General features: G+C 36.1%; 1 protein-coding gene across 1 annotated transcript in view; it reads right to left on the bottom strand.

The window, feature by feature from the left end:
• The window catches only part of nav2a (neuron navigator 2a), a 124,688-nt gene that overhangs the window by 71,293 nt on the left and 39,140 nt on the right, over positions 1-14,255 (bottom strand). Inside the window, exons 4-7 of the mRNA XM_088934843.1 lie at positions 13,791-13,863; positions 12,074-12,380; positions 11,538-11,606; positions 9,562-9,710 (exon numbers count right to left, since the gene is read on the bottom strand). Coding sequence (XP_088790969.1) covers positions 9,562-9,710; positions 11,538-11,606; positions 12,074-12,380; positions 13,791-13,863 — 598 coding nt within the window. The remainder of the gene's footprint in view (positions 1-9,561; positions 9,711-11,537; positions 11,607-12,073; positions 12,381-13,790; positions 13,864-14,255) is intronic.

Here is a 14,255-nt window from a genome sequence, read left to right as displayed (position 1 = left end):
TATTAATTTAGCTTGTTTTGACAGTAACCACAAGAATTTAGCTCTTAAACAACAAATCTCAGATTGTGGCACGGTACTACTTCCGTTAATAATAATAACACAGATCACTAGACATTAGAAATACCTCTCCTCAAAGAGATGCCAATATGTTTTTAGAAAGATAATACAGAGTGAAAAAGGTCACTCTCCGTTAAGACTTAATTTATGGAATGACAAATATGGATAGTTCAGTTTAAGGTTACACCTTGGCCCTTAGGTTAGAAACCGAAGAGTGTTAGAATAATAAGAGTTTAGAAAAAAATTAAAACCTGAAGCCATTCAACTCTCCATAAAACAATTCAGAGGTAGCTTTCAACCTAAGCCTTTAAGCCTGCTCTAAAGCAACTGCTTGAATAAGGTTAATAGAAAATTCTTGTGTCTGCAAAACTTACCTTTCACACTTTCTTTACCAGAAAGCAGCTTCCCAGGATGTATGTACACAGAATCATTGCCTACTCTCAGTGTCACCCTTTTTTCAAGAGAGGCTTAATATAAGGCAGATGGTTGAAAAAATTAACTGCTTTTAACAGACATGCACCAGTAACAGTAACCTATCCGTAGAAGACATTTAAAATTCAAAAATAAACTGCAGAAGAGTTTGTGTACATTTTCAGAGACGCCAAGCTGTGAGACCAGTGCAGTAAATTTAAGGGGAAGACTGTTCTCCTTATAGCCACTGTTTCTCCTCACCCAGTCACTGCAGGGAATTGATCCAGTATCTTCAGAAGTATGATTATATCCCGATCCCATTGAACTGTCAATATATATCCACCGTCTCCAGAAGAACACAAGTAATAACGCTTCCGGGAGGAGGGGGGAGTGGGAGATCAGATTTCACCCCCACGACTCTCTGCATAAAGTGAATGTGATCCCAGTTTTTAAAAATATACTACAGAAAACATTCGGCATTCCTCTTTCCACACCGATCTGTGTAGCACTCACTGCCCTTTTGGCACCCCCTCCCCTTGTCTGGCATTGCTTTTGTACAAAAAAAAAATTCCAACACTTAGAGGTTTTAGGCTTCAGGCAAAAAAAAAATCAACCGAATTATCTTGTGAACGGTTATCCATTAAACCGAAATTTACTACTCACAGTACATTGTTGTACTATAAAATACTACACTGTAGTATATCAAATACTATAAAATAATGATTTTTAGTTTGCTTTTGTTTGTACTGTGTATCTGCACAAAAAATCACAAATATATATAGAAAATGTAAATATAAAGAAAAATGTTTTGTGTATTGCAAAGTTCTGTGTAAAACTTCTAGATCGCTCAGTGAGACAAGCTAACTAGGACCACAAAGGACTAATGAGAAATTCTACATGCCTTCCACAGTATATGAATAAGCTCAGATGAACTTCTGTTTTAGATTTATTAGAAGCATTCAAGCTTTCAAATTCATTTGGCAACATTCATTTTTTAGCCCATTCCAAAGCAAGTGTTAGGGGTAATTCAAGGAGCAACAATTAGGGCTGATATCTGAAAACACATTTTTTTTTAACACTTTTCACGTTAAAAACGTTTAAAAAAATGCTGTAACTACAGTATTAACACACATATAAAGGATATATTTCAATGAAAACATGCTCAACCACTAGGTATTTTGTTATGTTACAAATAAAACACAATGTCTATTACTATGATTAAAACCTGAGTAGTGTGCTGGTTGGAACTTCTTAAACTACACAACTTTTCTCAAGTGACCTTCAAAACCTCCATCCATTTTCCAACCGCTTCTCCCAATTCAATTCAAGCAAAGGGGCAAGGCACTTAATTTCATTTTCATAAGTAAAAGAGCACAGCTGAAATCTGGGGGACAAATGCTTAACCCATTGTCATAGCTCAAAATTAATTAATGAATTTATTACATTTCATCAAAACTCTTAGAATAAATTTACCCAGAGATTAAGGTTAATATTTAATAAAAGCTTAACTCTTTCAGTACAAGTCTGGATTCTATGTGCACATTATTTGCACCTTTAAATAATTAATGTGCCCTAATTAGTAAAACACTCCACTTCCTTTCACTTGCTTACTTAATTTCTAATTATGAAGCAGTCACACAAAGTAATTAGAAAAGTGATTTAGATGAATTAACCATGCCAACAGCCAGAAAAGTAGGTCAAATTGCTAACAGCTTCCTATATAAATACTTGAATGAAAGACCGGTTGTAATTATCAGTGTGCTGAAGCAGTTCAATGCAAACACTGACTGTGCTCCCACGTCCTGGGAAACTGGAGTTTCCTTTTGCCAAGTTACAATCCTATCCACACAGAAACCACAAAAAAGTACCATTTAATAGCTTTTTGGAAGAGCTTGGTAAATAAAGTTCACCACACACACAAAAAACATCAAACTCCTGTTGCAAAATCTTTCAGGATTGCCGGTATACCATACCAATTGGTTCAACAATAATGCAATAAACCAATAAGTAGAGAAAATTACAAAGAACATTCATAACAGAATCGGTTTACCAGACAAATTTGTTGGGAGTTAAATATGTTCCAGTTCCACGGATATGAAACAAGAGAACACTGTACAGTAAGTGTTCTGCAAAACTCACAATAGGCACTTAATTCAAATGTTTGGATGAATCCAATACTTAAATAATACAACCACAATAATGCATTGTTCACCACTAATTGTTCTAAAATGGGGCTGCAAATCAGTTGGCATAAAACATTTTGTAATGTTTCAGTATGAAAATGAACTAGGGATCTTGCTTTAAATTTAATCATCTGATTGAGTTGCTGCTCATTCTCACATGCAAATCGTTAAGGATTCTATACTGAATAGAATAAAAAATAACCACCAATACACAATCTGGATCAAAGAATACAAGACATAAATATAATTATAAAATATATTTTTTAAATGCGCTTAAATATGACAAAATGTTCAGCTGTATAATATAAAATCAGAACATCTCTAAACTCTTTTACTCCTAACTTCCAAGCCTCATAACTCTCTTTTCTTTAACCTCAGTGGCTCACAGGATGTGGTCTATTAATGCAAAGACCCTTCACTAGGATTGGAAATTAAATTGTCAGGCCCAGCAGGAGCACTGAACTGTTCCTGATATCATCATGGGATCAGTCAAATTACTGGCATATCCGGCTGTGAAAACCATAACCGCCACTGCAGCTTTCTGATATACTGTATATGACCTGATTTTTTAAGGTCAGGTGAAAGCAATTCTAGTTGCCAAAAACATTGAGCGTGCCATTTGTTACACAATGAAAAAAGAGTATGAAAATAGTTTTTCTTAATAAATTATTAAATTCTTACAAAATCAACATTGTAACATTGATATGAGTCATATACTGAAGATGTTTCCAAAATAACAATGAACATACAGTACAGTATTACGGCCTTTATGACAAGCTGTTCAAGGACCTGGTAGTTTCAGAGCCTTCAGATTTTCCAGCTAAGAAATAATTCCAGTCACCTTAAAGGAAGACTTTTGTGGGCTTCAAAGTTTATGATGTTTCTGGAGGGAAGATACAGTAATTTACATAGAGGAATGTTTAATCACATCCCTGCAACTAATGCTGCCTTGATAAATCTTTCCACATGGAAGTACAGAACCTCTCAGTCATTGTGCTCTTTCAAGTGAGTTAGACAATATCCTCTTGTTCTAATTTCTAAAACTGAGAAGTTACTCCACATGAATAAACATGAATACAAGAACTAGAGCTAAGCTCTATTCAGTATTTCCTCTGTAAAGCAAACAAACTCTTATTAATAAGGTAAAGACTCATTTGGTTTTTTTAAGTGCAATTTTTAAAGTTCAATGTCTGCTACATAACATATACTATACACATTTAAAGAAAGTTTAGAATGAAAAAAACTGCAGAACAAAACCCACTTGAGGAGAATAAAATCATACATTTCCAAACGAAGATAACATTTACATTGTTCATTGACGTATGGTCTCTGTTACATGTGACGTGCACAGACAAGCTCATGATGTGCTCACTAGGACTAACCAAGTTTGGAGTGAGGTGGCCAGTTTTCAAACAGCAAGAGTTAGTATTATTGCCTGCATACCAACACTGAAGAAAAAGAAATGAGGTCAGGCACCATCTTGGTTTCTGCAGGTAAATTTAGCACTGGCCAAACAGAACTTGAGCAGGAAAAGACTGCATAATGGGCCATGATTCATCCACGAACAGTTCACGTGCTGTAACAGGTGTGATAATAAAAACAGCAACTTGCAGTTGCAAAAAAAAAAGTTAAGTTGTTGATGAAGCCTTCCAAGATGCAATTCAAATAACGAAATGGTTCATAAGATGATTTTAGAAGCATATTGAAATACCCTGGTGAGACTACCACCGGTTGACCCAAAGGACTCAAATATTTGGGACATATTTAATGACTTATCTGTCCAAGTATACCTGTCTAATAAGAAGCTGCCAGGCTGTCCAACCTTGGAATATGAGAAGATTTGGAAGCAAGAAGAGAAAAATCACAAACAGCCTAAAGCCACACTCACTACGATCTTCCACTACCTGAGAGTCTAATAAAATATCTCATGAGAAAGAAACAGCTTAGCTTCACTGAGTGCTTTTCCCTTACTACAGGAACTAGTGTAAAGTCCACAAGGGTAACAATGAATCAGTTACAGTATATTAACAAATACAACAAAAGCTTGTTGTTTTGCTTTCTAAATGTATTGCTATCTGAAGTGAAGTTGCGTCTAACTGGTGGCAGAAACTAACTGTTCTACGCACGACACAAACAACTTCTCTCACAAGGCATCACAGCATCTTCAAACTTCTCCATGTCAGCATCTACTTTCTTCATCTACTCGTTTGAATGCTGCACACTAGTTTGTCAGAATTTTGTGTCTGAGACTGAGAACAATAGATCTGGATCTCTTGATTTTAAGAAGTGTTAGTTATCAGGTAGGTAAGGATGAGCAACAAGAAGCAATTACATTTCTTTGGCAAATCCCCACAAAATGTCAGCGATACAGACTAAAGAAAAAACTACAACCTCTATAAGTAGAGCAGTAATCTCCAATATAATGCCTTTAATGTAAAATTAAAAGACTTAAACTACAACAAAAGGTTTTATAAAAATTATTTTGACAACTGAATTATTAAGTTGGTTAGACTGATAAAATACATTCAAAAAGAAAATACTCAGCTTTAACAAAGAAAACACTCAAATCCTCAGGCAATAATATAGTATTTTACAGCTCAAAACATTATGCATGTGAATTCATTAATGCACCGCGTTTATAACAAGCATTTCATCATATCATAATGTTTTTACATTGCAAATTAACAGTGGTCTACAATGACAACAACATCTATAAATAAAGGAGCAGAATTTTACAAACCGTCTAATGTGCCTGTATTCCACTGAACTTGCTTTATGATAGAAAAAACAAACTGCTTCAAAGTATTTTAACTCTTTTTTTAAAACAAGGAGATCCCCAGTCTGCACAAACCTGTTTAAACTATTAAAATACTCCAATTCCTTTTCAGCTGCCTGTGCTTATGGATTCTCCACCCACTTGGTACACACACAGCTTTGGAAGACGAATTTGGCTCATAGAAAAAAAACAATCTTTGTTATGATGTGACTCTCTGTGATAAAGAGCTCCACAATCACGACACAGTTCGTCCCGTGTTTCCAGTGAACCACACTCCAAAGTGGACACCAAACAAAAACACAGATAAGGCTCTTTTATCCCTGTTGAATCAGATTTCTACTTTTCCCTGTCACAGTAGTTCAGCCTGAAATTCAATGTGTTCTCTCATTCAATGATACCAGTAGACTAATTAGATGTCAATCAATGCACAATGGTTGATTCTAATTTTAGCTAAAGTACAGTAAATTGCAGCCATTACACGTGAATCCTGGTGCCTTGAATTCATAGGCATAGTTTTGCTTTCCTCAGCTGATTACTACACAGAGGGGCTGTGATGAAGATTTGGCAATACTATCCCCAATACATCCAGTTTTAATGAAATATTTTTCAAACAGTAGTAAGAAAAGTTGTGCATCTAATTAGAGATTTATAGTTATGTCCAGGGCCATTTTCCAAAAGCTGTAACTCACAGGAAAGCAAAATAATTATTTTGCAGCCTATTTTCAACAGATATATTATCACATTAAGAGATTTGTTTTTGGTCGCTAAAGGGCACCTTAACCAACTTCCTTACACTGTATTATAGAACATCCAGTTCTATACTAAGCAAAAAAAACAACCATAATGACAACACTTGATAGTTACGCGATAGTTATTGCTGAACTACATAGCACCTTAAATCATTCCTTTCTTTAACTGTGCTCATTTCAATCTGCTTTTTATCTCTCGTGACCTTAGCTGCTATTGTGAAGAGCAGCTTGTACAAACAATGTTGAAGTTTGTATACTATAGAGAGGTAGAATCATTTTGTGAAAAACACGTGGATATAGGATTTACATGGTCAAACTCAAACCACACTCAAACAATAGAAGAATTCCAGAGCAGCTCATTTACTACAGTATATATCAACTGTGGCCTTTGCTCAACTTCAGTGGGAGCTTTCATAGCAAAACCTGAGTCACTAAAACGGCATATAGTGTATAATAACTTTCTTATACTGTAGGGGGAGCAGATGCTAGAATTAAACATAACTCTCTAAACTCTAAACTCTGCTCCATACATACAGGGATCTACAGTGTTTTCATAGCAAAGGCAGGTAATAACTTTTACAGATTTCAAACTGAACTACAGTAGTGTGTTATCATTAAATACAAAAACTCACGAAGTGCTGTGTATACATATTTCCCAGCGTGCTCGTTCTAGGATGCAGTTCACCAGCATCCCTGAACCAAACCCACAAACTTTCAGTGAGTCCAGAGTCCAAAGCTCTAACCACTAAATCACATTAAAGCAGCTTCATACTGTATGTTAAACTCAAAGCAAAGCGATTTTCATAGACAATGCAAGGGGTGTCTGTCCTTGACCTTAGGTTTATTTTAATGACAGAACTTAAAAAAAAAAGAAATTAAGGGAGAATTTCTGCTTTTGGTTTTCAAGGTCCAAGATAATGATTCCCAACCTGTGATCTCTTTGTATTTGCTGAAACCACATCAATCCATGGCTATGCTGCTAAACCACAACAGTGTAATGCAGTGTTATTCAAGTGCTAATATTTAACTTCATTTGCACCACAGGGCTGAATTAATCAGGCATACAAGGACATGGCCTGCCTTTCCTGTCAACACATCTGGTATTTGAGCCAATAGATCCAGTGAACAAAATAAAATAACTTATTCAAAACAGAAACAGACTGGGTTTGGTGTGCCATAGGGAACTGAAATATCATATATTGTGATAGTGTGCCTGGTAAATTCACAATGAAAGCTATACACAGAAAAGGATGAACTGAACAAGTTTACATATCTAATGAATAGTACAACAAAGCTTTAGAAAAAATACCAAATATAAAATCATTTCCCTTTAATGTGAAAATGCTTGTTTTATAAGAAAAAAGAATCGCTTTCTAAACAACAAACATTCTATGCATTATTTTTTTTTTGTTTTCCAGCAAATTAGGTTCTTGTATTAATCCTGAGAAGTATAATTTTAAAAGTTTTTAAAGTCTTATAGTTTTAAAATCTTAAAGCCAAATAGTTTTGTAATGCATAAGAACAGTTTTTGAAGTTTGTCATTTCATTGTATCAGTGGATCTCAATGATATCTTCTGTCTTGGTTGCTTGCCTATGTTTCGAAGCACAGTCAAGTCAACCCAGTAATGTACTATCATCAATATTATTAATTCATCTACTTTATACTAATTTTAGTTTCCACTGCAATATTGTAGAAAAGCCCAATGTACCAATACAAATATATCCAAAGCTTACTCTAATACAACAGCATTTAGATGTTTTTCTGCAAGTCCACATTTTACCCATCAGTGTTAGAATTGTCTACATTCAATGGCGCTCACAGAAACCATGCAAATTTTAACCCCTGTGGTGGAGTCTATTAATGTTGCTATAAGAGCAGTCTTGTTGACAGTCAGTCATTACAGATAAATCATAAACACGAAAAGCAGCTGTTCTTCCTCCTCCACACTCAGGAATTTTGAACACCTTGTTCCTTAGCAACAAAGATGGTTTTAAGCCCTTTTAGATCTCTTGAATCCATCAGCATTTTCCCTAGACTGAATTAGTGTGCTTAATATAGTGTGGGTTATAAAGTGATTTGCTCTATGCAGATTTGTAGAAGCATCTGAATTTTATATTCAAATTAACCATGTAGTTATAAACAACATAAACAACATCTAAGGTAAAGTATACCCACATGGTACAATTCTTACTCTAAATTGTTATATGAAATGCAATTTGCAATGGAAAATAACAATCTGTTGTCTGATGTAATAATTTTAGTTCATATTATAATTTGGAGCAGCTTGCATTGCATTCCAAAGATTCAAGTGTGACCAATATTTGCCAATTCATTTAAATATATTACCTGCAAATTGATCCATGTTTCGCAAAAATATATTTTTACTGGAAGTACATTGTATGTTCCTTATATGTAATGCACCTCACTAAGCAAGGTTCCTTAGTTTTTAAAAACTTTCTTTTGACATTATTTTTCTAGGACTAAAACAGAAAACAGCCATGTTGTAATATGATCCCTGAACCTTACCCTACAGGCCTAGCTCAGTCTTTCAGGACTGACAGAATTTAATGAGAAATAATGCATGAAGAAATTAGCTTGGATCAGGAAGACAGTGGCTGGTGGCTATAATCTATTCTAGTCACAGCACAACTCAAACACCCATTTCAGACATCTCATCAGAGCTCAGGGATCATTTTTTGCTGACCTTGACACATTAACTCTGCCTTAAAACAACTAAATGAAACATTCCCTTCACAGGTGCCACAGTGATTTATTAAACTACCAAATTTGAAAACTATCTTGCTTTTACATGGTAAGAAGCCTGGTGTCATACATATGCCTGCTGAATGCTTATGATTAACTTTAACTTATGAAAAAGTTGACAGTAATGACATTAACTCTGTTAAGCTTCATCTAAAAAAAACTGCTAGTGAAAAACAAATAGCAATCTGAAATAGAAATCTGAAAAGCCTGACCAGTGTTATTTAGCTTCCAAAAAGTCTTCCAAAATTTACCAAAAGATCTGAAATCTCCTTCAGTAACATGCAAGTCCACAAACCTTTATTTAGCAAATAGTTTGTACAACGAATGTAACACTATTTACTGATGAAAATCCTTTCTGTGTAAACTACGGTATGTATAAAACAGAGTACTGAAACATCTGCAAGCAGCTATAGAGAGAGCTAGTCTAAATAAAAAATGTGCACAAAATCGTGAAAATCTAGGATCCGGTTTTTCTTAAGGACAAACAACGGGCACACTGCCTATCAAATTATTTACTATGGATTGGGCGGCCTGCACGTTAGACTGAGAAAATACACATCAAGATTAGAAGTGGGTTTTCTCTAATCCATCACATTCAGTCTCTGCTGCTCTGTCACTCACCTTTCTCATGGCCGCCTGCAGGTGGAGGGGTGGGCTTGGACTTGTCGAAATTGTTAAAGCTCTGACTGCGTCTGTTGTTGGCACCAACTGGCCCACGAGTCTTGGTCTCACTGCCTGCAGCTGACATCCTCGTGGTGGGGCCTGGGAGCCTGAGTAGAGGCACAGTGGAAGATGAGAAACAGACCAAGCTGTCATCTAAACAGAGGGGGCCCATCTGACCATCTTCCCGAGGTAATGGATCTCACTTACTACCCATTAAACACGAGAGGTAGCCGTGACAGAAACCAAAACCTCTCATCGCCCTCTTTTTACAGATATTTTACTCCAAATGGTAGCAACAGGCTGTATCAATCATCTATGGGTAAAAAAATAGCTAAGAAATAATGACTGTCCTTCCATAAAGCTTTAATATCAGGAAATTAAAATTTGTAGGAGTGGATACAATACATACCACAATTGATTGCTTGCAAAGATTTAGACACAACAGTGTAAATAATAAAAATTCCTACCAAAGAATGCTTTGAAAAAAAACAAGTCTTTTGGCTTGAACAACATGATAACACTTTGTTTTCATTGTTGACATCTTCGAATAAACCCTGCTTATCACTGATGTTTCACTGCAATGACTATTTGTAATGTTTGATTGAGGACATCAAGGGATCCATCTGAAATGCAGTGCTGATCATAGAGCTGCCACAACAAAAATCAAATTCAAGCAGAGGAGTTTGATTAAATCTGATGATAAAGCTGACATTTCTCCCATAGCTCAGTGCTCTCGGCTTTCCCGGGCTATCTGAATTGCTGTACTAGCCAGAAGTGAATGTCAATACTGATTTATTCCTAAGCTTCAGCTCAGGCCTTATGAATTGCAAATTCTATGACAGGAGTATCAACAAAAATGCTGTCAACCCTATAAGCCTATTATAGTTTTTAATACCAATGTAAAACATCACAGTGCTAATTTTCTATTTGCTATTCAAACTCTCATTTAGCATACCTTTATTTAATACATTTCTTTGCTGGAATAAAAACCTTGAATTGGGCTTCATTTGACTTTCAATTTCACAGTGCATTTGACATCTATTACCCAATTGCCTCACTAATAAACTGCACAGAGATTAAAAAAATGTTTTAATAAGTGTTACGCCAGTCGAATTGTATGTATTCATTTTTTCCTGGTGTACAAAAAAACAGGCTTGTAATTGTAAATAATCTCATCCTGTTATTCTTGCATTCATATTAGAAAAATTTTGCTCATGACTTAATCTGAAATCCATTTTATTTTATGTTTATGTTAGCTCTCAATATATGTTTGAGCGAAGACAGTGGCACACAGGACAGTTTACACATGACCAACAGAACATGAGATCAGAGATGAACAAGATACAGTGTTCGATGCAAAAGAATGACTAAGAACAAAACATGACTATAAAGCCTTTCACAAAAACTTGCTAAGAAATTTGAAAGCATTAGATTAGCGACACCTGAAGCGTTTAAACACTAGGTGGAGTTGTTTCATTGTATAAGAGTTTTGTTAGCACCTCGTAATTCCATTTATTGACAAAGAAACATGAAGAAATGTATGAAATAAGTCTAAAATAAATGTCCCTATGGCGTTCAGCAAAAAAAAACCTAGCTCATTACTTATTTATATATACAATGACTTTAGGATAAACAACTCCCTAAAGTCAAATACAATACTTAAGTATTTTCCACCAGTCTTTATTCTAACGTCTTTAACACCAGTTGTATTTTTAATTACTCTTTCATGCACAATTCAACCACATTTGGGGCCAAGAGGTATGTAGATGCTTTTAGCCTCAACTACAAGAGGAGACATCTCAAATGAAAAGGAAGGATGCCTTGTCAAATTATATGTGGTTTGCCCCCACCCCCCTCCTCACCCTCCCTCAAACACATTCCCCAGCATGCAGTAAAAGCAGAGTTAGAGCTATAGAACACAAACAAGAGCTAACCTAGAGCACTTTCTCTGACCAAGGGTAAACCTGAGGAGTTTACTGTGAGATGAATCCTTGGATGGAAGACTGTGATAAAGAGAGGAAAGAGAAGATGAGAGAAGAAGCACGGGCAAAGGCTACAGAAGACGATAGCTGGACTTAAAAAGCTGGGAAGAAATGAGCTGACACATATCACTGAGTAGACTTTGAGAAAGAAGCAAATATAAGACGAATGAATAAAAAAATTCTCATTCTGCCAAGCATATTATATAAGCTACACTCCCCACATCCTATACACACAAAAAAGGTTATATAACAAAACAAGGAATAAACCGTCAGATTTGACTTACTAGATTTCTCTCTTTAGTACTTTCAGTATCCTACGCAAAATGGCGGATAAGCTTGAACAATTACAAAACCCATAAAGCATACCTGAACATTTTGTCAAGTATGTAAAAAAAAAAAACCCTTTAGACTGTGGTTATAAACTGTGCAGAAGACTGACAGTCAGAGCTCAATATCCTCAGTGCGATCAATACAAATGCCCTTGTTACCTGGACTGCATTTCTGCTTGTGCTTTCTGCTGCTGCGACACTGAGGGCTGTGCTTGGCACTGCACAGGGAGCGAGGTGTGGGCAGGGTGGTGGCCTGGCGGCGGAGGCCCGGCCTGACTGTGGCTCTGGGCAGTCTGGGGATGCTGGGAGGCAGCGCTGGGCGGAGGGTGGACTTGGTGATGTGGATGGTGATGGTGAGATGGGGGCTTGTGGGCCTGATGCTGTTGCTGTTGCTGCTGCTGCTGTTTGTACCGAGACAGACTGAAGAAGAGGCCCAAAATGGCCTTCAGATTGCCATTCCTGATTTCTGCAAAATATGACAAAAGACAGCATGCAGAGAACCTGTTCAGTTAAGCTCTTTTCAATACTTTAGCTAGAGTATCTTGACAAAGCTAACAACATTTTCTTATTGATTCTAAAGTTAATATTATATTTCTGGACACTGTAAATAAACGTACAAAACGAAGAATGCTTCTACACTTTATCAAAATGGTGCCTATTAAAAAAAAAACAACCAAACTGGGTAAATGTAAAACTCAGAACCATCTCGCAGTCCTGCAGTGACTCTGCCAAGCAGGGTGTTGAAAGGGCCACGTCAGGGTTAAAAAGAATTGGTATTTATGAATGTATTTAAACCACAATGAAAGTAAAATGTACAGTGTAACGTACAAATTACGTACGTACAGAGTAACGTACAAACCTCCAATTTACATCCCCAAACGGATGAAATTTCAGGTATGTGCAGCACCATATTGCCGTTCTTGTCTGCAAATCAGAACAAAGCAACAAAACTTCTGGTGATGTGAAGCAGCCCTATTACACCGTGAACAAGCAGGCTTGTTAATACATCTCTTTTAATCCAATTAAAATATAGCTCTCGACTTTGAGACAGTTTTGCCAAGAAGTCCTATTTATTTGTTACCTCTGCATGTAGATCACGTTGGAACATTTGTGCGGTAAAATGTGTGCTGCACAACCTGAACTTATTCTCTTGTACATCATATTACATGAGTCAGTACAGTGACTATTGAGAAGGAAGGGCCAATTTTGTGTCATAATTCTCGTAATCTCTTGCCAGTGGCAAGACCAACATGTCGAGCATACAGTACTTTCACAACGTTAATGGTTTTGTGCTTAATTCAGAATTTATAAAATGTTGTAATCCCATCAATTAATTTCTCGTTACCAAGATTTAATAACCACTCTAAGAACTTGGGACTGCAGTACCCCTTTAACCTAATGACAGAAGCTGTTTAAACTAATGCCCTTAATACTCATTGACAACAATTAAATGCCAACACACCTAATTTTGTAGGAGCCATTCTGCTGTACTATAAAAAGCTCATGTTATTTCTCATTTTGTTAAGTAAACCGTAACATGTCACTGGAGATGGTAATGATATGTGCAGCTACTTAACATTATGAAGTTATAGTTTCGTTGGTACTGACATGGGATTCTAATGCAGAAGCACTGAGGACTCAAAATGAATGGAAGTGATCTTCTGGAGATAAAATTGTAAAATAATGCTATTTAATTAAACATTTACGGGTGGGGGACTAAATTATTAAGTCTTTGGAGAATACTAATAAATTGAATACAGACTGCTTTAATCCTAAATCAAAAAAGAAGACTTGATTAGAAGCAGTACATGCAGAACATACTGACATAAGCAGTAACAAAATTATTCTGTGTTTCTACTGCATCTAAATCATTTACCTTCTGCAGAAAGGCCCTGTATGTTGACACCTTTGGCTGCCAAGAAACTCAGGCAGGCATCAATGTTTTCAATCTGAAAAACAGGAGAAGTAAAAACACACATCAGCCGCTAGTCTCACCTTATTCTTCAGGAGGGCTAGGAGAAGTCAGTGAGCATGGATGAATGTAATCTTTAGATCCTTCCACAGCTGAACATAAGGTATATTCATAGCATATCAAAGGACACAATAGGAAAAAAAACTCAAAGCAAGTGAAGAACAGGATGTTATTTACTTTCATGTTTTTGAACCTAAATGCCCTTAAAAACCATTTTCTACAAATGAGGTTTGAAATGCAGAGAAAATGCACAGAGCTCAATTAAACTGAAGACAGGGGTTTTACAAATCTAAAAAATGGTTAATGTTGTTCAGAAACTACAAACAAAATTGCTGTTCAAGACTGCCGCAAATATTGTTCCATTATACT

The sequence above is a fragment of the Atractosteus spatula genome, chromosome 16, assembly GCF_055471065.1.
Source record: "Atractosteus spatula isolate fAtrSpa1 chromosome 16, fAtrSpa1.hap1, whole genome shotgun sequence".
Classification (NCBI taxonomy): Eukaryota; Metazoa; Chordata; class Actinopteri; order Semionotiformes; family Lepisosteidae; genus Atractosteus; species Atractosteus spatula.
This window is presented reverse-complemented; position numbering and strand designations above follow the sequence as displayed.